This window comes from Tauraco erythrolophus, chromosome 7 (assembly GCF_009769465.1).
Source record: "Tauraco erythrolophus isolate bTauEry1 chromosome 7, bTauEry1.pri, whole genome shotgun sequence".
In the NCBI taxonomy this organism is placed as follows: Eukaryota; Metazoa; Chordata; class Aves; order Musophagiformes; family Musophagidae; genus Tauraco; species Tauraco erythrolophus.
The window spans coordinates 45,482,846-45,509,818 of NC_141471.1; the positions used below are offsets into that span (position 1 = coordinate 45,482,846).

The 26,973-nt window shown below is 39.8% G+C and overlaps 1 protein-coding gene across 2 annotated transcripts in view; it reads left to right on the top strand.

Annotated features, from left to right (window-relative positions):
• The window catches only part of RBMS3 (RNA binding motif single stranded interacting protein 3), a 721,097-nt gene that overhangs the window by 665,766 nt on the left and 28,358 nt on the right, over positions 1 to 26,973 (top strand). For both annotated transcript variants that reach the window (XM_086614511.1, XM_086614510.1), the window contains one exon: positions 23,169 to 23,279. In XM_086614511.1, coding sequence (XP_086470637.1) covers positions 23,169 to 23,279 — 111 coding nt within the window. The remainder of the gene's footprint in view (positions 1 to 23,168; positions 23,280 to 26,973) is intronic.

Genomic DNA, 26,973 nt, shown 5'->3' on the forward strand with positions numbered 1-26,973 from the left:
ATTCAAGGGCATTATTAAAAATATTAGATGAGAACAATCCTTACGGAGATTTTAGTGACGCTCCCACTGAAGCAGTATAGCTTGTCTTTTAGCACAACCTGTTGTCATTTCCTCTTTCGGTAATTCTTTATCATCCCCAAAGTTTAGTAGTTTCTGTGTAGCACTGCCTGAAATACTTTATTGACCTTCAGAGAGTTTAGATCTGCTGCATGTCCTTTGTCTAGAAAATAGGTCATTTTATTTTAAAAAATGAGGTTAGCTAGCTCTATCTTTGGTTTATCTATGTTCTGTCTTCATTAATATACTTTAGTCCTGGCCAGTGGACCTGTGCTTAGGTGTGCCAGCTCTTCCATTGCTTTGCAGTAGAGATGATCCAGTCCTGGTTCCTCATTTTGCTTGCACCTCCACCTTGAGTTCAGTGACTTCTCTGGGTTTTTCATCTCCTATGACTGTATTCATTTGTCCGCCCAAATCATCATTCCCAGAAAGCTGCCTCTGCTGTCTGAATGGCTTATGTGGGAAATTGAGGCAATGTCCTCATCCTGTTGGGGCTGCTTCTGAAGTACCTTTAATGTGTACCCCATCCTTACTGTGTGGGGAGCCCACCTCTGGGATCTGTCCTTGTTTTTCATTTATCTATGTAAGAAGCCTTTTGTTAGGTGTTAGGAGTTTTGTTAGGTGTTTTGTTAGGAATATCATTTGCAAAGTCTCAGATTTTTAGCAAATCTTACTTCTGACCTCTAGATGTAGCTTTTTTGTCTTTTCTTTTTACCCTTCTGTGTTCATTCCTGATATTTTTATTGAGGTGTTTGAGTAAGTGGCTGACTAATTAACACCTCCTCGACTATAACTGGTGAAGCATCTTAATAGCATAATTATTTTTAAATTATTTTCGCAGAGACAGTTCTAACAGGTTTTTTTTATATCAATGTATAAATGTACACTGATTTGACATTGTGGAAGTTACAAACGTCCAAGATATCATAAGTAATAGCTTATTATTGAATATAGTCAGGTCAAACAGTATTTGCCAGTCATTTTTTATTCTATTAGATAAAATGCTTTCTTTTCAGTTCAAATGTCTTTATAAAGAATGTAATATTGACCTAAGCTTCACAGTACAGAGGCAAATCTCGATCAAATCAAGTGTATCTTTCCTAAACTGATTTCAGTCCCACTGAAGTGGAGTGATTGCTTAATTACAGTTTTCAGGTTGTAACCTCATGGCCTTATTTTCTTCTCAAACTGGTGGAAATTAGCTGTAAATCCATTCTAAGTCCATACGTTCAACGGTCTGTGTCAAAAAGCTTCTTGTTATGAATCAGTAGTAGCTGCAACATTGTTGAGCATATGGTTTCAACCTCTTTCTTGCATGATTGCAAAAACAAATAGTGAAATATAATACTATAAACACTGAACATTCTTTGACTGTTTCACAGTGGATTGAAGAAGAATGAGTTGTGTAACACAGTGACAGATCGACAGAATCTGAAGAATTTTGAAGGAGTGCCGAGTTGTTATTTAGTGAACCCACTGAATGGTTATTTTTTGGACTACCTGCCAAAGAGAGATGAACTTCCAGCAGGGTAGGCTTTCTTATCAAATGGCCTATTGTTAAAGGGAAAGTGGAAACTAGGGGTTGAAATCTCACTTCTTCTAAATGTGGTTTAAATGCAATTTGTTATTCCTTATTACTGACTATAGCCTTGAGCGTACCTAGTTCAAGGAAGTCTGCTGAACAGCCTTCCCACTTCCTGCCTTTTAAAAAGTTACTTGGGAAGTTTTGTAATGTCACTGCAGACCTTGTTGCCCAGGAGAGCTCCAGTCTCTAACATACACCCCAAATCCCAGGTCTAGCCCTTCACCACTGTGCTTTTCAGAGTGAGTAGTCAAGTGGAAGTTACCTTTTCTCTATGGTGGGGGTTCCGCCCACAACACACACACTCCAAAGCAGGAAGAAAATTGGGCTCCTTGTTATCAGATGTCTACTTCTGCCTCTTAAAAAGCTATATAACTCACAGAGAAAAAACATGTGAAGAGTCCTCATCCAGGGCTCGGTCCAGGATAACTTGGATGATTTCTTTACTTCCAAGCTGAGGGTCACAGGGTTGACACCCTGCTACTGATCTCTGTGGTGGGACAAGAGCATTGCATATGATTCACACAGCAGACAGCCAGCTTTCAAACAGCCTTTGTACTTTTCCAGTACAGCAATCTGTAAATCATTATGCACCCCCTCTTTGCCCAATCCACACAGGATGTGTGTCAGCTCCCAGCTTGATAGCCTTCCTCTTTAGTGCGATCAATAAAAAACTCCTCCTTGCAGCTTTGGAAATTACAAGTCTATCACTTGCCTCTAGCCAAGAGGGTGGGCGCCACATTTGCAGATGCCCCACATCTGACAGGGTTGAGGCTAGAGGCGTATTTTCCATTGGCAGGTCTGGGGAGAGACCTGCCATTGTAAAGCTAGTCCATCCACACTGTCACAACTGCTCCTTGCTAAACCCGAGCTCAAGTGGACCAAGAGCACCAGCAGTGTTTTCAGAAAATTGTGGTTGTACACGCTCCATCACTGACATTTCTTTCTGCTGGCAGGCCATGTCATTTCTGTGGAAAGGAGAGGATTGCTCCAGGTGTACTTATTTTAAATGAGGATGAAGTGTTTGATGCAATGAGCATTTCCTGGTGCTTGTCACAGGGGGAGGAGAGGGTGGACATCTGTCAGGAGCAGTTTGAGTGTTTCTGATAGACAGAGAGATGCAGTGCTGTTTCTTCCTGATTCGTGTCTGTGCAAGTAGCAAAGCTGTATTAGCTCCCTTGCTAACTCCCGCTCCACGTTCAGCAAGCAAAGCCACTCATCATGACAGCTAAAGCTGCAACAGGCCACATCTTCCCTCAGAAAGAGCACAGGAAAAACAATTTGAAGGGAAAGACCTATGCAATTCCCCCTAGTTTCATGCTGCCTTCTACAAATAGTAACACCCAGTTCACGTCTTCAACCTCCACTTGATATCTTATTTTATAACATTTCAGCCTAAATCTTCACAGATGTTCAACACTTTGGGTATGTTGATTTTAATGAGAGATGACTATAGAGCAAATTTTAGGCAGTCGCTTAGGGTAGGGTGATGGGAGGAAATGGTCTTAGAAAGGTAGCCTTGGTGCTATTGCTGCTGCCAAGAGGAAGTTTGGGCTCAGTGCTCAGATTTGGACTCACAACAGCAAAACTCCCTTCAATCCATGCCAGGGTTCATGTTACAGACCAGTGTGACTTTCCTGGAGGAGGACACAGACTCTCCATACTAGTTTTGCCCTTTCCTTCGTTTTGCCTCCACTTTCCAAGATAGTAAAGCCAAGCCATTTATCCTTGGCTGACAAAGTTCAGCTTTGGCCGTAACACTGAGAAACCTTTTGCTAGGAGGACTGTATAGGTGATGTGCACATCTTTCAGATTTTGGGTTTTGAACTTCAGCAGATAATAACCACAGATGTTTCCACAGGGATAATATAGATAGGTCGATGTATGCAACTGTCATCCATTCAGAAAAAAAATATTGGAGGTGTTTTTTGCTAAAAGCCAGCTGAGCTCATTGTAAAGATTTTGCAACAGAGCCTGACGAGTTTCATGTACCATAATCTAAGAGAACTTCCTCGCACAGGGACTAGATGTTCATCTGTGTTCATTTTTAATTCTTCATGGAGTTTTACATGCCATTCAGATCTGTCTTACAGTTAAAAATCAGTGGTACAGCTCATGGTTTTGAGAGTGTGGGCTGTGGTAATTAGCCATGATCTGTTTGTAATGGTATCTGCTTGTCTCCCCAATACACAATGTATTTGAATTCTCTATTAGCCTCTTTTCATCATTTTGTTCAACAGACAAGTAACGAAGTAGGGAACATGCCATGATTGCTATTCTGTCCACTGAAGTATGAGACTGTGCCTTGCTCTTTCCTTTCATCTTCTTGGCCAAGCTGGGACAATATGTAACTGGGTGTTATGCCATATTTATTCTTCTTCTCACAGAAGAAAAGACTATGTTAACTCTTTTGTGCTGGTAAAATTAATGTGGATAAATAGAAGTGATGGAACTCTTTGAAGTTAATAATTCCAATATCCAGTCTAAGTCCTAGGCATGTCATAAGCATTGCTTTTGTATATTGTATGTTCTAAAGGACAATAGTTTTGCTCAAATGTGGTGGTTTCCCTCTGAGAAGTATTTTCTATATTTCAAAGAATGCTATCTATCATTATGACATTCTCCAAAGTGGGAGCCCAAGCCAAGCAACAGCAGAATCATCAGAAGGTTAGAGCATGGCAGACAAAGACTTAAATGTCCCAAAAGAGTCTTCTGACAGTCACCAATTTTTACCCTAAATATCATCAGTTAATTAGTTGCTGTGACATCAGTACACACTAATGTGAAATTGTTTAGCTTCACTGCGAGTCCATTTTGCCAACCTCCAACTTAGGAACTACAGTAAATGTCATGAGCTGCAGTGAGCTGTTCAGGCCTTCTTCGATGATCTGCTTAGACCTGGAAGCAGCTGACCCGTAGGTATACCCAAATAGCGAGTTTATAGCAAATATGTCTGATCAGAAGTGGAAAGATGAGTCATCATCTCTAAAATATAGGACAGTTGCCAGCAAGTTTTAAAATTTTCTCTGTAGAGTTAAGGGACTTGGAATGCAACTTCCTAAAAGTGATGAATCAGTTCTGATGATTGATATAAGGCTCTAATTTTCCTGAAGGTTTTCAAAGGCTTCTGAAATGTTTCTGAAATATTCCAATAATTGGTGTTGTACAATATTAAAAATCCTGCCAAACTGTCTAATTAAATACAGCCACAGTTGCTTCTCAAAACTGAAATTAACTACTTGGTGGCATATTGTGAGCCCTCTTACGCAGGTGGATAATTCAAGCTCCACAAGGAGTTCTGGTCACCTAGTTTCTCAGTTCAGTGGATCTGCAATTGAATCATTTCCTCTTAATGGGTGACTTGACTAAGTGGTTTGAAAGTAATTAGCAAACGCAGTGGATCTGATATTGAAGTGTATGATCAGCGCCTTATCAGGAACTACTTATTTCCTGCGGGAAACTGGTAGACTTCTCAACAAATTCAGAAGACAACTTGTTGCTCCTTCTTCTAAGGAAGCTAATCAAGGAATGGTTGTACCATCCCAGGCGTGTTTTGACTTGTGGTGATGTGATCCCTGCTGATTGTAAAGGCATTTTCAGAAAGTCTATTCTTTATTAGTATTGGTTGTTTTATTTGGTCACTTTCAAGAAAGCAGTAATTGACTTCTTACAGACGCAGACTATTTTTTATCCACTAATACATTTTAATCTTGGTGCACAGCTATTAATGGGATATGCTTCCACTCCAGAGCAATTCAGATTGATTTTGTTTCTACTTCAGAAATATATTACAGTAGACTCACAGTATATAAAAGTGCTCAGTGTGTTGAGATGAACTAGCCTCACGGTATATGCAGCTCCTAATGGGAACTCAGTACATTTAGAGAAGAAGTGGTGATTGATTACCTAGTGCTCGGGCTAATTGATACGGCACTGAGTTAGTCAGAAGCCCTCAGCTCCATCAAAATCACACATGACATTGCTTCAGTGCCTCTTAATATTGACAGGGTAGTTCATATGATAAAAGCAGTATGTTTTGAAGGAGTCTTCCAGAGCTGAGTGAATCTTCCTTCAGCATCAGTTACATTCTTTCCAGAAAGGCTTCCTGCCTGGAGTAACATTCCTCCTCCACTGGAAATTTTTTAAAAAGATGTTCTCAGGTCTGTTTATTTTTTATGGGCTTGGATGCGGTCGCTGAGATCCTGTGAGATCAGAAGAATGGAATGAAAGTGGCCACAGATGACACTTGAGCTATTTCCACAGCTGGATGCACACCAGCCAGAGTAGGCGGTCCTCTGCAGATGAATTAGTTCGTTGAAGTACATGATACAAAACATCTGTTACAATGAGAACAAACAAAAACAATGTGCCTTTGAAGACTGTGATTTGTTGGGAGCTGCTTGCAAGGGTGCTGAATGAGGCAGTTGTCAGCAAGGAAACATTTTCAGGCTTGCCCTTGTGTGAACTAAAGCAAAACTACACAGTAAAAATATCTAAACTCAATCAAGCAAAAGACCCGCTTTTGCCGAATTTTGTGACTCTTATTCCTGATACAGCAATGGGGAGGGAGAGACCCCTTCTGTACCAAATGTTTTTTATACCCTAAACCACTTTTAATACAATGGTATAATTCCAGCTGAGTGGCTGTAAAAGCTTAGAAGCTACACTGGTACAATAACTGTTTTTCTGTCAGTCGTTCACCACACTGCTTTATTACCAGCTGTCTTGAAGTGCAATAGACGTTTTTCATTGTCAGTGCCACCTGATGACAAATAAAACCTTGAAAATGGTTTTGCTCTGAGGAGTAGCTCACAGCTCCTAGCCAGAAGTAGACCTTTCACGTCACCTTAATGAGCAGAAGCGATGCAAACATTGCCACCCCATTTTACTCTTAGGAGACAGTTACTTTTGGCTGCCTTCGATTTTTTTCTCGCAGTTGAGCTGATGAGGAAGTAGGAATACTAGATATTTCTGGAGTAAAGAAACAGACTGTATGTATGAAGGCTGAAGAAAGATCAGTCAAAGCCAGGTGGTTATTGGTTATTACAGGGCAATATTGTTCTCACAGACAGTCTAAAGAAAATGCAATACTCCTAACAGTAGTTTAGCCACAGTGAGTATGAATTGGATGCAGGTATATAACCAAAGCACCAATTCGGCTTCTTTTTCTTTTTCCAAAACATACACACTAACCAGGACACAGATTTACTAGATGAAAAATGTATCCTATATGCATAATAGGAAAAGGCTGCACGACAAAAGCATGCTCCCGGAGAGGATTGATGCCCAGTCTGTGTGTGTACATAGCTGGACAATAGCAGCAAAAGAAATAAATAGAAGTTAATCCTTTAGATCAAGTAAGTAGTAGGTATATGTGATTTTGGACCTGGAGATCCTGTAGTTCTTTTCTTACTGATGGCCTGCTGTATCTGCATGAGGCAGCTACATATTTTGAAAGGCTCAACACCTGAAACAGAAGCTCCTGTGGGTCTCAGGGTGTCAGATGAGCCTCTGGGAGAGGGCATCTTTCCTGGCTTTGCGTCTGTGATCCAGTAGTGGGTGTCAGGAGAGGTGAGAAGCTGCTGAGAAAGCAAAGCTAAACAAGATTCTTGTTTAGTTCAGTTGATTCTAGTTTATGCTTTCCTCATGAGCAGAGTGCCTGATTGTATATGTAGTCATAGTTTATTATAACTGTACAAGACAATTATGTTAATCTTACTTATATTTCCTAATATTCTTTGATCTCATACACATCAAAGATGTAAAATTTTAGTCTTGTTGGTAATTAGCTGCAAAGCAAATATGTTGTCTGTCAGTACAGAGGATACAAAGCACAAGAAATTGTCCTGGGGGAGTCTAGATTCTAGTCTAATTTTTTTTCTCCTCATCAGATTTTTATTTCCCTTTCATCAGTTGCCTCAGCCATTAAATAAATGTACTGGAAGTAAACGTTGCCATTGTGAAATTCATTCAGCTTTTTAAACCACCTAGGCACTCAGTATGGATCCTCAATTGAGGAAAGGCAGTTTGGTACATCAAACAAAAATGTACATCAGTGTTTCCCAAACTTGCAACAACCTCTTGCTGTCTGTATTGACAAAGGTTTCACGCTTGCTTGCTGTTAGTTTTAAACAGACCAGGGCTAATGCTGTGCACAGTTCTGATTTGATTCAGCCATTATAGTCCAAAGGCTTTGATTCCTAACTTGTGATTAGTGCTCTGGTCAAGAACAGCAAATGAGTATATGCTAAATTATTTGGCTCTGCAGTTGCTCTTCAGAGCTGTCTTTCTGGAAACAGAAAGCACACAGGGATTATTTTACAATTTCTGCAGCGAATCTCTGCATCAGTACTTTATGCCTACAGCTGGTGGATTTATACATTGCAATTTATTCTGGGGATTGACCCCTCCCCCTACTTTTGTTCATGAATTGCAAAGAGATCATTATCTTCATAAATTTGTTTACTGTCCAAAACTTTCATATGAATAATTTATGGCAACATTTCAGCCTAAGGATTGTTCTCAGTGCGCATAACAAGTATTTATTAGATGGTTTCATACTGGAAGTTGTTATTAGACTTGCCGCCTTCCTGTTCCCTGGTTGGTTGTCCTTATCTTTATTAATTACTTCAGCTTCTAGACACGATTACTGTCTTGCCATAAAATAAGATTTTGTTTCTTGATCAAACAAGTCTGCAGGCAGCCATAGGCTGCCTTTATGGCAAGTACCGCAGAAAATAAAAATGAGTCCAAATTTCAAATTGGGCTGTTGAAAAAATAAAAATAAAATCACTGAATTACAGTGTGAATCTGAAAACAAGAGCAAAATCATCTCTGTTTGGGATTATTAATTAATGACAATCTGTCTGTGGTATAAAAATCTATTGGGTACCTGCATAGCAATATATAGTGCGTAGTAATGTACAGTTTGGCTTCTGTCTCTAAGGATTAAAACAATGTGAAATCTTCATAGCGTTCAAGTTGGTGACAAAATTCTAATTTAGTTCAGTGGGGCCAGGACTGCAGGCCGAATTTTTAAAATTCACTAAACTAAGATCTGTATGTTACTGTGATTGTTGGATTATGGAAGTTTTAAGCACTGAAATGGCAAACGGCTTCTGCTAAAAATTTGTCCTCATCTAGTTCCAATTTTATGCTTCAAGCTTGTACATTTCTGCACTACTTCCCTGCGTTTATAATCATGTGCCATGACACAGGGCTGAAACACCACAAAACAGGGTCTTTCATGGTACTGCAATTCCTCGATAGTAGAAATAGTACCAGAAAATACCGCAAGAAATACTACCAGAAAACCATTTCATGTACTTCAGTCCCACAAATGGATTTTCTGTGCGCCTGGAAAAGCCACTGCAGCACAGAAATATGGCTGCCAAGAGGATGGTCTCTACTGGAGTTTATCAGAACATCTGCTGTTAGTTATGTTGTGTCTTTTGATGTCAAAGACAAAACAAGGGTTTGTTTGGTTTGGGAGGAAAGGAGTTCCCATGGAATGAAGATTCACAAGCATGTAGTGCACAGAGTCCAGCCCTCGAGTCCCTGTCACTCTGGAATTAATTAGAGCACTCTTTTTTCTATCCACACATCTCTCAAGAAAAAATGGGAGTATTACCCGTTTTCCTATCATCTCATTCCTATTTATCTTCCTTTGGATGTTTCTTGTTTCCTTTTCCTCTGAGGCTACCCTTTGCCTCTGGCTAGGACTGACAAGACTATTACATATATAGTACTCTGAATAATAAAATCTGGCTTTGTGCGTAGAATCAAATAATAACTCTAAAACTTGTCTTGAAATTAAAATGTGCAGAGGGCGAGGGCAGTGACATAGAAAAAGTTGTGAAAATGTTTTTTTGACTCCATTCCAGGAGAGAATTTAGGGAGCGGGGAGAGGGTGAGAAGAAGAACAAAGACAAAATATCTGTAATCTTTCTGTTTTCATTTCTGGGTTATAGAACTAATTTTAAGCTTTTTTTTCCCTTCAAATTTAGATAAATTCTGAAATGACATGTCATTTTGAAATATGGTGGAATCGTTGCATTTTGACAGCTCCAATTTTTTCATTCTTTTTGTCACAATTATGTGCCAAGTGTGACCTGAATTCACAGGATGTTTTATTCTCCCTCAAAGTGTTTTTTCCAAATAATTTACTGTACATCTCAGCAGTATGTGTATACTGTCCAGCTGGCCTTATTTCTCTAGCTTATACTATGATTTATTCCTCCAAAGCATAGAGATTTTCTTACCTTCATGTAAAAGACATCTCCCTGAACTCGTGGCATACTCAGCTGCTCGATGTGTGCTGCCCAGAAAGCTGATTGTCCAGTTTGCGTTGAAGACTCACTCTGGTACATTCACCTCAATAGTGGGCCATCAGCTTATTCTTCTCTGGCTGCAGAACAAGGTGCTCTACATTGTCTGAGAAATTTTCACAGCATTATTTGGTAGTAGGCAGTTCCTAGTCAGCTGTCTTGTAGCCTGAAGAATTGCCTTCTGTTGGGTAAGTGTATGAGTACGGTTTAGAAAAAGATCTTGACGATTCTTGAACTGCTCTTTCTTGGCTCATCCTTAGGACCTCTGAAATGTGTATTGACTGCAATAGTAGTTTGATTTCTAGATGCTGGAGAAAATAAAACAGACATAAAGATCTTTTCCAGCAAAAACTGAGCAGCTCTACAATATTCAAATAGCTGAAAGATATTCAGGATAGCAGCCCAGAGAAACATTTTTTACTTCAACCTAGAATTCTGCAAATCAGACTGTGTGTGGAGACACAAAGCTGGAAAGGAGTAGCAAATGTCTTTGCTATATGTCAGGGTCTGACTGCTGGACATTCACATGGGCTTGTTCATGGTGACTGGTGAGAAATGGGGGTGCACCGAAAAGCTATTAGAAATCAAAGCTTTTTATAGATATTACTGCAGCATGTATGGGTAAATGTGAACCTGAGGCTTACTTCATTTATTCCAATAAATGCATTCACATTACAAAACTGAAGCAGCAAACTTGGATTTCATTTTCCCATATTGCTTTAACTACTTTTTTGGCTACTTTGGTTTATGACGAAGGCTGCACTGGAGCAGGCAGCCTTGTTCTGAGAAATGCAGAGCGTTCCGCATTCATCTGCCTATGCGAAAATTGACTACTGCTTTGAGGTAGCTTGAAATGGATTATAATTTGATGTGATTAGCAAGAGGTTACCAGCTATCAGTGTAGAGAGGTAATAATGAAGTATTTGGTCATTCCAGGCATTACTGTAACTGAGGAGCTGAAAATGTGCCGTGTCGTCTGCTTTCTGCCTTCATTTAACCGATAGCACCAGAATTCCTCTGAAAGCGGTAGTGTGATGGGGTGGATGAGGTCCCTTCACTAATGTGGAAAACAGACTCTTTTGGGATCAGTCTTCAGTGGTTAACAACTTTTGATAAAAGGGAGTGCCCTGCAAAGACACAGTAGCGTTAGGCTGGAGATGAACACCCTCCATAGACGAGGCAGCACGCAGGGCAGTGCCCGTGCAAGCCTCTCCCCTCTGTGCCATCTGTGCTCTTCATCTCAGAGTTAACGTGCGGGGATGCAGCTGTGGGGGTGCATCCCCCCACCTTTTGCAATCCTTGGGAAGGCTATTGGACATCACCAGTTGCAGTAATGTGTTTTTTTGGTGGAGAGTTCCTCTGTGGGTAGCTGATGCCTGGACGTAACTGAACAGCTGTAGCTTGATAATGACTTTCAGTCCCAGCAATGACCAAACCCTGTGACCCAGCATTGAGACTCCCTATTCTGTTACCAGTCCTCTGAGCCACTCTGTTCCCGCCATGTACTTTCAACATATTTAACACGTTACAGCTGTACTCACTGCTATACAATAGTTGAGAGCTGCCAGCATTTCCAGTATGAACTCATATTTTAAGGATAATAACTCAGCTGTAAAAATGTGCTCCGGGCTGAAACTTTATAAGGAAGATCTCAGCCCAAGAGTGACTTTATCTGGACAAAAAAAAGGGAAAATAGATCAATTTAGTCATTCTTAATCAGTACAAATATAGTAAAAAGAAAAGAAGTAATCCTCAACAGATCAGTTATTTACTTTTTATTCTTTTTAGCTTAATAATAGCCAAAATCTACAGCTTTTTGAACTTTTCATGTCTGTATTTTGGACTAGCTGGACCACTTGCACAATGAAGTTTTACTCACAAGGGTCAGTTTTAAAGTACTTTTCCTCAATGTTTTCATCTTCTTTCAAGAGACAATAAAGTGTAGAGCAAAGTAGACTTAAGCTAGCCATTTTCTATTATTTACCTCAAATCCGATCAGCATAAATCAAGACGTAAAATGTTTCCTTTTCTTGATTAATTTGGACTGGAGTGTATGATCGAAACCACCTGTTCTCTTCAGGCCTGCAATGGTGATGACGCAGGCTGTATCTCCGGTCTGAACACTCATGGACTTGGGAAAGTTTGGATGTAGATCTAGACCCATCCCATAACCTTGATAGCAGACCAGCTCTTCAGTGCTCTATATATCACACAGTTTGTAAAGCACTGAGATGTTTTTGGTAGAAGGGAGACTTATAAATGTCAAGCATTTATTGTAATACACGGGCTGGTTTCACTGGAAGTACTTTAAAGCAAACGAGAAATTAAAATATCACATTTTTAGTTATAAAATGTGTTCACCTTCTATAGACTCCTATTTTCTGACTATTGACACCAAACAGAGGGCTTGAGTTTTATTTCATTTACATCAGTTGTATCTCACTGATTTAAATGTGGTTGCCTTTGAATTCCCTGCTCTGTGTGCTTGCTGCCATCAGCTTTACCTACTTCTTTTGGTCTCATGCATTAGGGACGTAAATTTCAAGCAAGGACTTTTTTGCAGCCACAGTTTCTCCATACTGTGCCTATATTATTGCTTGTTCAAAACAATAGAAAACTGCAAGTTGTCGCTGAAAGCATCATCCAAGGATGGTCAAGTTGTCTAGGTGCAGCAAAAGCCACATGTTGGAGGCAGTTGGCTTGTACAGGGTCGAGTCCAAGCAGCAACTGATCTGGTTAGAATCAGAAAAAACAAAGTTAAAATTTGTAAAGGCATGAGTGAGGCATAGGCTCACATTACATTTAATGTTAAGAAGGCACTATTCCAAATTTGTGCCTCGGTCTTGGTTTTGAGGTCTGTCACAAAGCTGGCACTGCCAGGTAGCCAGCTTTAACCCATCGAAGGACAAATCCCAATACAGAAAAGAATAGATTTCACCCATAGCCTGCCCTGAGGGGTTATGAGTCCAGAAAATGAAATGCAATTTGAGATCTGAGGCAGGGAATTTAGGCTCTGAAAACTTGTGGTTTAAAATGAGAGGAAAGACAAGACTGGAATAGTTTTCCTTCTGTTGCTGCATGAGAAAGGGCTTTGTTTAACATAACAGATTACAAATCTAACAGAACATGACAGAGATACGGATTTCTGTATTTGTCCTCTCTAATAAGGAGACATTTCTAGATTTCAAGATCAGAATGAAACACTGTGATCTAGAACTGATTCGATACATAACATGAACTGTGAATTAGTACAGAATTTCCCCCGTCTATCAACTTCAAGTCTAAAATCTATTATTGAACAGAAGATATCTTGAGAAAAACGTCCTTACCCACTCAGGGTTTCATTCCCAGCATCTTCTGCCATCTGTCTTTCCTAATAGGTAGGATAGGAAGGATTCCTGAGAAGATTATGTAGATAATACTGCCCCTCATCAGCCTTCCAGAACTTAAAATTATTTGAGTTCAGAAAATGGGATGGAGAGGAAAAGGACATAATTTTCTCGCTCCTCAGACCTTTAATCTTCCTTTGTGCAGGCGCTGCACAAAAATGAGTTTAGACATAGGCAGCAGATGAAAGTGCTCCACAGTGTGCTCTTGTGGAGGATAGGCATTGGATTTGTAGCTGAATTCAAGAGTGATGCAGCAATGTCAGCCGCAGCATTTCAAGGTGGCTCTCTCCCCATCCCATGCAGCTGGATACTTGAATTACGTGCCAGCTCCTGCATCATCATGGCTCTGAGAGTGCAGCCTAGATTTGGGCCTGACCTGGGAGTTAGCCCTGAACTGCTCAAGAGTTACCTTTGGCTTGACATTGCAAGTGCCACCGTGCATTCCATGAGCAACCATGTGAAGCATTCTCACTTGTATTGACCATCGCTAGTTAATTCTGGCTTGCAAGAGGCCATCTGATCTTGGAGTTGCAGGGAGGCCTCCTGATACCTACCTGTCCCTTGACCATTCTTCTTGTTGTCCTCTCAAGGATTAGGGATTTCAGAGAGGAGCCCTCTACTGTCTACCACCCTGGTACCTCAATGTGTCTTCTTGGTGCTTCATTCAGTAATACCACGTCACTTTTCTGAAAGCTGAAGATATTTTGGATATTTCCATATAACTGGTTGTGGTTAGGTCCTTCTAGTGCTGTGGAGCTATTACCACGCACAGCCATACCATTTTCCTCTGGCTGCGGTTGTGTAGGATGTCATTTTGTCATCTTGCCTCTGGAGGATACATAGGGTTATATTACCCACCTGCTTTTCTGTTTGTTGTTTGTTTGGGGTTTTTTTCCTCTTGTTGGTAGCCAGCTCCTCAGCATTTCTGATGTCTCCCAGTGTCAGTATTTGTCCTTCTAATGAGTGAATCTTTCCTTCCAGCACAGCCGCTAGATTGCAGCTCACACAGCATGAGTCCCTCCTGATTTCGGGCAGGAAATGAAACACAGCACATCTGTTACAGATCACAGCTGCTGTCCTGCCACTGGCCGTTGTAGTGTCGAGGCTAGAAGTGCACGTAGAAGAAATGTCACAAACATTTCCTCCCAAAACCCAGTTAGCCACTCTCTGTGCCTGGCAAATGACCTGTGTACTAAATCTCGCCAGAAAAGCAGAGATCAACAGTGCAGTGTCTCAGACATTTGGTCTGATCAAATGTCTGTTGTCATGACTTCGTGGAGACACACAGACAGGCAGGGCTGCCTCACCTTGCCCGAAAGGCTTGAGACCCAGGGAGAGGCAAGGTTGTACCACATTAAACACGCCATGCGTGTTCTCATGCCACCAACCTGCTCTGCTCCTCTACATCCAAGCACAAGCTTTGAAGGCAAGTCTTGTTTTTCTTGTATTTTGAGCATATTTCTCTGAGTAAAGTAAAATAAGTAAATGTATTCAGCCAGTAACAGAAGCTCTTACTCAATGTTTATTAAATGTTGCTCATAAATAAGAAGTTTAAAAACCTGTCACTGTTGCTTTTAGTTACTTTTGTCATAATAAATCCTGGACTGAGAGTTTCAAACATCAAAAAAATTACCCACATATTGAAAAAAACAGAGTGGCCTTCGTGGGTGTAATAGGATTGACCATATCATTTGTCTTTCCATATGCAATTGTAAGTGTGTATATATGTGTATATCTGTAAGATCAGACTGTTGAGGATACAATTATGGCATCCTTTTTGAAAGTTTCATTTGAACCCAGTAAGGCAGTGAAGTAAAAATTTAGGCTAAACACTGGTGCTGACTGATATTTTAATTGTCCTGTTTAATAATTTCCATTTTGCACCTTGTGAGAACTAGGATGTGCCATCAAGTAAATTTTGGATTTCACTTTAATAGATGAAACTCCATTTTAATGTTAAGAAAAAGTAGTCCACAGGAAAGAGACTGAATAGCCAGGCCTGAAGAGTTGTGGTGAATGAAGTTAAATCCAGTTTGTGATGGTGTTCCCCAGGGCTAGATATTGGGGCCAGTTGTGTTCACTATCTTTATCAGTGGTCTGGATGAGGGATTGAGTGTGCACTCAGTAAGTTTGCAGACACCACCAAGTTGGGTGGGAGTGTTGATCTGCTTGGGGAGGGATCTGGACGGACTGGATCAATGAGCTGAGGCCAACTGTATAAGGTTCAAGAAGGTCAAGTGCTGGGTCCTGCACATGGAGTCGCAACAACCACATGGCTTGGGGGAAAGTGGCTGGGAAGCTACCTAGCAGAAAAAGACCTGAGGGTATTGGTCGACAGATGGCTGAATATGAGCCAGCAGCGTGCTCAGGTGGCCAAGAAGGCCAATAGCACCCTGGCTTCTATCAGAAATAGTGTGGCCAGCAGGACTAGGGAAGTGATCGTCCCACTGTACCCAGCACTGATGAGACTGCACCTCAATATTGTGTTCAGTTTTGGGCCCCACACTGCAAGAAAGACATTGAGGTGCTGGAACATATCCAAAGGAGGGATACGAAGCTGGTGAAGGGTCTAGAGAAGAAGTGTTATGAGGAGCAGCTGAGGGACCTGGGTTTGTTTATCCTGGAGAAAGGGAGGCTGAGAGGAGACCTTATTGCTCTCCAAAACTACCTGAAAGGAGGTTGTAGCGAGGTTGGTGTCAATCTCTTCTCCCAAGTAACAAGTGATAGGACAAAAGGAAACAGCCTCAAGTGGCACCAGGGGAAGTTTAGATTGAATATTAGGAAAAATTTCTTCACTGAAAGGGCTATCAAGCATTGGAACAGGCTGCCCAGGGAAGTGGTTGAGTCACCATCCCTGGAGGTATTTAAAAGATGTGTAGATGTGGCAGTTAGCGACATGGTTTAGTGGTGGATTTGGCAGTGCTAGGTTAACGGTTGGACCTGATGATCTTAAAAGTCTTTTCCAACCTGAATGATTCTATGATTCTATGACTCTTGATTCCCATTTATTAGTATGGCACATCAGCCACTGGGAGACAGTGGATGAAGGAATTAGTCTGCATCAGAAAATATCTGTAAGAACATAAACAGAATGGAATTGCCAAGCAAAACACTTTAGTGTGTGTCACATACTAATTAGCATTGGGAGTTCTGTGCAGGAAATAAAGATTTATCTCCACTAATAACGTTGAGGTTTTGAAATCTGTGCATATATTGACAGTGAATGAAAAGACCTTTAGGTATTTTTTGTGAGATCTGATAGTTAGAAGGGCAGGAGATTTGTTCTGTATATTCCAGTGGTTATGTCCCAGGCAAATCACAACCTCTGTGTTTCCTCTTTGTCTTCTGGCGATGGTAAGCCTTATGTGAGCCTTGTGAGGATGCTCTTGTTAGTGATGGCTGTTCTTGACAGAGCAGAAGCACTATTATATGAATTGGATATATGAAGCTGGCATACAGCCAAGTGTACTTGCAAACTGAAGGGTAGGAAGAAAATAAAAGAAATGTGATTTCTTGTTCACCTCTAGAATATGTCAGAAGAGGCAGCGAGAGCCATCTATGGCCTCTCTGCCTCCTCCAGCACTTGCTGAAATGAATGCCCCACTGCAACAGGTCATTTCCTACCTGCTGTGGGCTCCTCCTCTTAGCAAGCCCCAGCAAAACGACACCCATTTCTCCAGGCACATAGAACCAGTGATTTTATTTTATTTCTGGGGCAAGTTGGAGAAAGGTATGAAAACCAGTGTTTCTGTCATAACCTAGAGAGAGCACATGGGCTCGTGGTCCAGCCTTCATGTGCAGACAGTGAGAGCAAAGATATAGCACTATAGCACATGGCTCTCGAACTGCTGCAGAGTCCCTGTAGCAATTCAAGTATATTCTCCCTCCATAAATGCTATCCTTTTGCTCAATGGCCTTTCTTTTGAGATCTTATTTTGTGTGGAAAGGTTTAAGTCACCACACAAAAGTCACTTTAGGCACTGAGTGACACGGATAACTTTTGTTTGCAATGGAAATGCTATCTTCTTCTTTCCTTTAAGTCCTTTTAGATTAACAGATAGCTATATGCTATGCAATTTACTGGTTTTTCAACTCTGGTAGGAGCATAAACTACTGACATAATATCACCGTGGTGCTCCCTGATGTAGTGCATTTATTAATCAGTACTAATATAGTTGCAAGTATTGCTTTATTTGTGCACACAGTTATTGATACAAAACTCTTTCTATTGCATCAACAATGTTTTCTTTATCTCTTGATGTTCCTATTTCTATATCCTTTTAATCTACAATTATACGTGTGGTCTAGTACCTGTATGCTATCAAAAGCTGTATTTCAAACTAGGAGATGGGACATATAGTTAAAGGCAAGAAGGACAATGGGAAAGAAACCATCAAAAACCTTGGCTGCTGTTGTAGGAAAGGTGTTGCATATACAAGGGTCACCTTTGTTCATTATTTACCACACTATATTTGGATTCTTAATCCTTTAAAATCAGTTACTTCTGGGTAGTAACTCTCTTGGACCTGTGACATATACTTTCAGCTGAGTAAAGAAGTTCACAAACATGCAGAAAAAAAATGAGAAAGGGAAAGCAAATTTGTCCGTTGCTCCAAGGAGGTTCAACTAAGGTATGAAGGTGATGTCAGATAAGAATTCGAATTTATGCCTAAGTTTAGAATTATTACAATATGAAGTTGTGTTTAGTACTTGCCACAAAACAGAACTCAGATTTGGTGAAGGTCTGTATCAGGGTTGGCCCATTCCAAAGTTAAAGCTGCTTTAATTTAGTGTGGGGTTTGGGCTTCCTGCTCACTTTCTTCATTTTTAGCAGCTTTTAAATTCAACAATGTAATGAAATGAAACCAAATCCTAAGATTTGCAGAATATACATTATTAGCTGATGTTTGTTCTCACCATACTCAAATCGTGATTTAATCTCTGATCAACTAGTAAATGCCAAGGCAATTGGCAACTTTTCATTGAGAAAGGGGAAAAAAGTATAAAAATAGGTTTCTTTTATTTTGGAAATATAATAAATTTTTATAGAATATCAGCAAGTGTTGCCAGCAGAGCTGATGACAGGGCAGAGAGGATTTCAGAGCTACCTTCAGTCTTCCTACTGTAGTCATTACAGGTTGGCCACTTAACAGCCAGTTCAGAGCACTTCGCCAGACTCACCTGCTCTGACAAGGGGGCTCTGGTTTGATGCTGCCTGTAAGAGGCAGTCCAAGGAGATGAGACAAGTCAATCTAGACAGAACAGTAAACCAATAGAAATATGGTCGTCATTTATTCAGTATGCAGAGAGAGTACATTTATCTGCAAAAAAGTGTGCATGTTGGGGTTTTTTCATATTAATTCTTGATGGACATGTCTGGTCTGATAAGTATAAGGAAAGTCATCCTTTCACTCAGTTTAATAAAACCTCAAGAACAACATGTTCTTGATAACATAAAGACATTCACTTGGTTGTATGGTAATAACTTTTCAGATGGAATGACCTGGTGCTTAAATGACTGCACAATGTGGCTGTAAACAAATTTGAAAGTAGTTTGCTGCTGTATGTGTATTGGCTTTATGTTGGCCCAGTATTTACAAAGTAGACTTTGTAGTTTGCTTAACTTGTTCAAACTTCCTAAATAAAGAAAAAGTAAACTGTAAAATAAGCAGATGCTTACTGTAAGCTTTAAAAACTATTTGTTCAGCTGGTATTTGTGCCTTACGTCCAGTATCAGTATTAGAATGCCGGAATAAAACAGAAGCCTTTAATACAGTTCATTATGCTAGAAAGCTGGACTAACTCATCCTTCCTCCCACTGGCTCCCAAGTGCTTCCCTCAACTAGTGAACTCTCTGTTCCTAAAGCCCCCTAATACACTTTTTATTTCTGATGTCACTTTCTCACCCTTCATGGCACAAAAGGTAGCATGTGTCATTGCGCCAACATAAACTTATTTCAGCTGATGCCTTTTGGTACTGGCAAGTACTTAAGATAGTTACTTAATATAATAAATGAGCTGCATTTAGCGTCCTTCCTGTGATTTCAGTTTGTTTCTGTACGAGAGTATACAGTATTTGTAGTTAATAAGGTCAGGCTTCTTTCTTTGCAAGTGATAGACTAGAAATATTCAGACATAAATATATTCACTTTCTTGTAGTAAAGGTATGTCCATAAAGCTTAGATCATTTAAAACAGCAAGGTCTTTCAAATAAAGTGAGAGATATAGTCAATGAACTTATCTTAGGTTTATCACAGTGTTACAAAAATCGTGCATTTTCTTCTGTATCATTGATTCCTTACCAGTTTTCCCTGTTATCTTCATTTCTTTTAAAGCCTCTATAGCATTGACAGAATTGCATGACAAATCATATGCCAGAATATCTTGCCATATTTAAAAAGGCATTATAGTAACCAGTTTCTTGCAGGAATTATAAAAACATTAATCGTACTGAAGCAACAGGGCAGACCTAAGTAATTGGCAGTCCAGCTACTTGTTTTGGCAAAGACAGTGGCAAAAACCTCATCATAATTTCTTCTACAGTTTTTTTTCAGCTCAGTTGGGCCTTCAGTAGTATTATGCCATGCTAAGATGTCTCTCTATATGGTTTACAATCCCAGTAAAATCAGACATCCAAACAGATGATGAAAAATACGTTCGCTGTAGCCCTTTGCCAGTCGCCAAGCGGATGTTTGTCAGCAATAACGATTACAGGCTGAAAAGAGTAAATTACTTTTAATATGATGGCACATCTGATGCAAGACATTGTTGTTTTCTACAGCTAAAGAAGTTGAATATGAATGGACTTGACAGCATGTATTATGAAATGCATAATGGTCTGGAGACTGGGTGTCGCCCTAACAACCAGACGATATTTCCTTAATTAAGTATAATTTTTTCCCTACGTGATCACAAGAGGATGTCTGCAGACTCTGGTGAATTAATGGTCTGGCAAATGCATGTAATTCTCTGCTCTAGGTAACCGTCAGCTTCAAACACATTAAGCTGTCTTAGGAAAGCTGCAAATACTTGATTTGTTTCCCCAACTTCTTTTCCTAATGTATTAAACGGTGTGTGTTAGAGACTAGAATATATGTATTTTTCTATTTTAAAATAATGTGTTTACTGTCTGTGAGTAATTTTTGTCCTTGATATGTTTCCTCTCCAGTCCATATTTTTTCTGAATAGTTAAGAGGCAAAAACTGTCTTGCTACTGAGAGACATTTGCTATGAGATTTTTCCGCTGTGTGTCTGGCACTTCTGTTTGCTACACTAAATCATAAGACTTCCTTCGTCCCTGCCCTTTTCTTCATTTCCAGGTTCCTGAATTTATACACAGGAATAGCTATCAGTCTGTCACATCTGTAATCACAGCAAGTTCCTCCAACCATGCCTTTGCAATAAACATCTTTGCAAAGAAAGCTAGGTATTTTAAGGCTTTGGGACATCCTTAATTAATTGCAGCCGCTACTGCCGGCAGTGCGGGGCTGCGTGAAGCTGTGGTGCCGGTGTGACTTTCTGCTTACCCATCACACCTCACAAGTGGGAGCTCACCTTGTCTGTCACGGAAAGCCCTGAGGCGATTGTCCATCTCTAAGCCAAAGGAGAGAACTGCTCGTAGAGGGAACTGAGAACTGTTTATCAGTTGACAAATATGGTTTACGTGTTTATGGTTTGGTACAGTAAAAATGCTGGTTTGTGGTATGGATCATTCTGAACATAAAGATCGTGATTCCTTACCGTAACCAAGAAGTGCAAGTGATGTCCAAACCCCAAGACCCTGGGTGTCTGCAAGATCCTCTAGAGGCGCAGCCCTGATATTCCAGGCCATTGGTTTTGAACATAGAGCAAGACATCATTTTCCTTGGGCACAGTGCTACTTCAGACTCCTACACTGAATCTACTATGCAGGGACTGCCAAATGGCTGGATGAGTGTACGCCCTGCAGATTTGCTTTCACAGTCTTTCAGCAAAAGGGTAGATATTTTTCTGCAAAAAAAGAGGAGCAGCATGAAAGGGAAGAATCTCATGTAAAGAAGAAAGAAGGGCTTTTTGAATAAATGTTAACCTTACTATGCTAGAAGAAATTTTGTGGTGAAAGTTTGTGACCATCTTGATTTGTAAGGACCCATGCCAACAAAGGAGAAGGTTAGCACCGTGGTAGTTCGTTAGAATGAGTTAATCTATGGGTTAATCTATGTATCCGTGTAAACCAGTGCAAATTAATATAGCAAAGAAAGAGGCAGAAGTGTTTGCAAGTGTTGCAGGTTTGATACTTGCACACTAATCAGCTCGTTTTATAAGCATTTATTTGGAATCATGACAGATATTCTGTGGAGGCTAGTTTCTGTAATTTGCTAAATTTCTCTAGGGACTCTTGTCAGTGCAAGAAACATATCCACTATGTGACATAAAACAAGTGTGTATGTTTCATATACTGAGAGTATTACAGAAAGGACTGACCAAGCTGAGCCTACCTCCTCTTTGCCAAGTAATGAGTTCACAGAGACTGCAGAATATACGCTTCTCAGATAGGATCTGCATAGACAAAATGTTGCTGGAAGGTGAGAAAAAATTGAATTGGTACTTCCCCAGCATTTTTTATTTTTGATTATTTTTATTTGCAACTGAAAATTTGAAGTCTTTTGCTTCTAATCAGATTCTCGGCAATGAAGTCACATAGCTCTACTTAAATGTGAAACAGACACTTAAGAACAGGTGTTCTGTAGTTTTGGAACTAGTTTATTTCAAATTCCTGTTAATAGGTGGATTCCATCAGTAATCTCGATGGAAAAAAAGTCATTTTCCTTTTTTTTAAACAAATATGTTCATCCACATTATCCACTCTTTGTAGCAGATGTAATGTTGTGATTGTGCAAATTTATAATGTGTGCACACAAACATACATATGAACAAGTAGAGTTATTATTTCATATGAAGAAATAGCTGGAAATACCTCCTTGTCTCACTATATGCAAGCAAAAAAGCAGACCACTCTGTTTCTGACTGACTTTCTCTAACCAACACAGGAAATAGCATTTTACACCATAGAACTGAAGAGAATCAACACTTCACTAAGGCATGAGGTTACCAACATGGGACCTTGGGAGTGGGAGAGCAAAAAACCAAGGAATATGAATGACAAAGAAGCTTTCTCCAAAGCTCCTCTGGCAGGTCTTTTGTTTCATTTTTTGTTCAAAGTCTTGTTCTTGCTTTATTTTGTATGCTGTTTGTTATTAATGTTTTGGTTTTCATGCAGTGAAGAAAAATGCTTTTAAACACTGTATGTGTTTTAAATGGGTGTCACTACCAATCTCACTGTCAATAGCTAGTCTTACTTAATCAACTATAAAACGTCATGAGTAAGGGTTCTTAATTGAGACTCGAAAAATCCAAGATAATTACCATAATGGGTTGAAGATCTCAGAGACTGAAGGTTTAAAAGTCAGAGAAAATTGGGACATATGTGTTCTGTCTGTAAGATTGTTCTATATAGGATATGAGAAATAGAAATGACAGGCTTTTTGCAATGTACAGTAGCATTCATCATGGAAAGAACATATGCATTTGTTGTCAGAAGCAATGAAGTAAAAAATGACAGTTAATTGGCACTGACATAAATGGCCTCATTAGTAGTACAAATAATATATATGTGTAGCTTGGTCGTCAATAGGAACAAAACATATTTCCCCTGACAGATATATTAGTCTCTTTCAAGATTCATGTCAAGTTTTCAGCCAGGTTCACTCATTTAGAGAATGCTGCTTTTTTTCAAATGTGAAATGTTGAAGTGTAAATGATGTGTGTTTGTAGGGTGCTGTGATAACACCAACAATGGACCACACTATGTCAATGCAGCCAGCAAGCATGATGGGCCCTCTGACCCAACAGATGAACCACCTTTCCTTGGGCACAACAGGAACGGTAGGATCATAGATTATACTACTTAATGTTTATATTGCAAAACATTTATTGCTTACTGAGTTTTCTCAAGGTAATTTATTACTCTTGGGTTTCAGTGCTTCACCTTTTTGCAGTTTAGTATTACTGTGGTTTAATTTGTTTTTTCTCCATGCTCAAAGTGCATGGCAAACATATCAAAGTGCCTTTCATCGTGACCCAAACATGATGTCCTACACAAATGATGTCCTCATATCACTGTGTCATGCAAACATGTATCTATAGATATGTTTCTAAAACCATCATACAGTTAGCATTAGGTATTACAGAATAGAAATCACAAATAGTATGAGTAGTAAAACAGCAGGTCAACGAAATCTGCTCTGTACTTAGCGGGAATTATTTGTACTTATTCTCATGTAAATAAGGAGGTACTCCTATCAGTTAGTTTTTTAATCAGAAATTGTTTGCTTGTCAGTCCAGAAAGTTTTATACCATGGGGAAATGGGAGTTCCAGCTCATGGTAGGCTTCAGTACTCACTTGTAACCCATAGGAGCCAGCCATACCTAGTTTGTTTCAGGCTCAGAAATGTGATTTTGGGGCAAGGTCAGCTGTGTTTCCAGTGTAGCATGTTTAAACATGTATATTTCAACAATTATTTTCTCATTAAGCTGTGTCAGACTCAGTTAACTCTCTCAGAGTCACAGAAAGGCAAAAAAATACTCTTAATAAAAATTATTAAAACTCTCCGAAATGTTCCTAAAATGCAACAGCCGACACACAATATACAGTGGTTTGATATGTGAATGTGTGCACACTGCAAGTAAATGTATATTTTTAGGAAAATGCAGGCATAAACTTTACACTTGCATGTCTTTAGCACACACGTCCTTTATGTAATAATTAGATGAAAGATCTATTATTTACTTTTTTTTCCATTTACATTTTTCTATTTCACCAATGTGCTACTTGATATTAATCTATAGGACATAGTTTTCCAACTTTGGTTTTTGTTTGTTGTTTTTTTTTTTTAAATTGAAGAAGATACTGAATAAGTTACATCCTTACAAGTTATTTAACTCACTATATTGGGTCTTCTCTTCCTCTCCTTTTTTCATATCTGTTGAAATTAATTCTTACTCTAGTGTCTTTTCCCCCTTAAAAAAAAAAAAAAACAACAACAGAACAAAAACAAAACACCACACCTCTGTTGAGATCTGAGACTTCTGTATTTATTTCTGAGGAAACTTGAATATGATAGTTCATTTTTTATTCCTGTTATTTTAAATGTTTCATTCAACAATCAAAAGAAGGAATTACATCTCAAAGTTAATATCACTATTTTTCCCCCTCTGGAGAGATGGAATTGAAGGAAATACTAGGACTAGTGAGAATTTCTGCATGTGTAATTACTGTGATTCAAAAGTGTATTTAAAATTATGACAAGGAAATGGAAAATTAATTCTGGTTGTGCTGCTGGGCAGCTCCTATGAATTTTTCCTTTTCTCTGTCATTTTATTTCCATTACTCTTACGAACCTTGTCTTCTGTGCTTTTTTTCCTTGCAACCTTAATGCAAACTAGAAAATTCCCAGCTAATGTCCTCTTCCAGCTTGAGACCATGTTAAATGCTCATAGTAACAAATCCATTTGAGGAGGCAGGGGAAGGACTCTGAAAGGCAGTGGGTGATCTAGGCAATATTAATAAAATCCTGAATTTATTGTACTGCAATTGAAAGTAAGGAAAATCTTTCCTTCCTTTTCCTAGCTATTTACAGAGTCTTATCTTTCAAGGTCACAGCATTCCCTGACAACTTCTTGAAATACTTTCAGAGGTATACCATATAGGTTTATGTTTAATATCTTTAAAACTCCTAACTCACTTACAGAAAATGTAAGACCAAGAAAGGGTAAATGATTGATGGGTGTTACAATATTCATAAGCTTTTCATAAATCTCAAATGACACCCTACTTTATCGGATACAGGATTTCTCTTTGGTAAAAACACCATCAGCACCATATTCAGTTAAAGTCATAGAATCATAGAATGGTTTGGGTTGGAAGGGACCTTAAAGATCATCTAGTTCCAACTCCTCTGCCATGGGCAGGGAAACCCTCCACTACACCAGGTTGCCCAAAGCCTCATCCAACCTGGCCTTGAACACTTCCAGGGATGGGGCATCTACAACTTCTCTGGGCAACCTGTTCCAGTACCTCACCACCCTCAGAGTGAAAAATTTCTTTCTTATATCTAACCAAAATCTGCCCTCTTTCTATTTAAAGCCATTGCCCCTTGTCCTATCACTACACACCCTTGTAAAAAGTCCCTCTCCAGCTTTCCTGTAGGCCTTTAAATACTGGAAGGCTGCTATAAGATCACCCCGGAGCCTTCTCTTCTCCCGGCTGAAGAGCCCCAACTCTCTCAGCCTGTCTTCATAGCAGAGGTGCTCCAGTCCTCGAATCATCTTTGTAGTCCTCCTCTGGACTCGCTCCAGCAGCTCCGTGTCCTTCTTGTGACTCCAGAGCTGAATGCATTATTCCAGGTGGGGTCTCACGAGAGCAGAGTAGAGGGGCAGAATCATCTCCCTCGACCTGCTGGCCACCCTTCTTTTGATGCGGCCCAGAATACGGTTGGCTTTCTGGGCTGCCAGCGTACATTGCCGACTCATGTTGAGCTTCTCATCAACCAGCACTCCCAAGTCCTTTTCCTCAGGGCTGCTCTCAATCCATTGTACTGCCCAGCTTGTACTTACGCTTGTACTTATGCTTGGGATTGTCCCAACTCATGTGCAGGACCTTGCACTTGGCCTTGTTGAACTTCATTAGGTTCTCACAGGCCCACCTCTCAAGCCTGTCGAGGTCCCTCTGATGTCCCTCCCATCCCTTCCCTCCAGCGTGTCCACACCACCACACAGCTTGGTGTCATCTGCAAACTTGCTGAGGGTGCACTCAAAAAAAAAGAGGGGGAAATGGATAACCAATTTAGAAATACGATTTATTTAGTGATATTTTACTTCATTTATTCTGAAGTCTGAATTTCAGTCCAGAGAGAGGAGCATTGAGAGCATAAAGCCATGACAGATTGAGCCAAGTCCAAACTATGCTACTGTATCTCAGCAAGACTAAGTTTTATGGGAGATATAAGACATAAGCCGTACATTTATGTTTTGAACATGTTTTTTAATTTTATCCTTAAAACTGTGCAACAGGGTGCCATAAAGAGCCACCAGCTATCTTTCAAGAAACCAGCCAGATTTTTTTTAAGCAAACAAGCCAAAAAGTCACAAACAATTATGCTCAGTGTTGGCTGTAACTCTGACCCAATTTAATTTAAAGGCTTGCAGTATGCAAAACAGTTTTATTAAAAGGCTTTCATACATTCACTTCCTTAGACAAAGCATTTTGCTAATTAACATAACGCAATTTTTCAGCCAAAACAGACCTCTGTGGTCACTTAAGTGAGAGTTGACTTCAAACCAACTTCCAACTTGCCCAATTCAGGATGAATGCTGGGTTTCTAAAACATTGCTTCAACAGAAAATCTATTCTCTAGCGAGTAAGCTAGAGAAAAAGCATAAGGGCCTATGCATGCCTCGTATCTTGTGAGAATTACTCTGCCTCTCTAAAGATTAAAATACTCTGTCCAGGCTGGAGCCTTTCCAGAGGGGAGACCCTTCACAGAGAAGCGGTCTTCAGCCCTTCAGTGAGGCAAGTTAC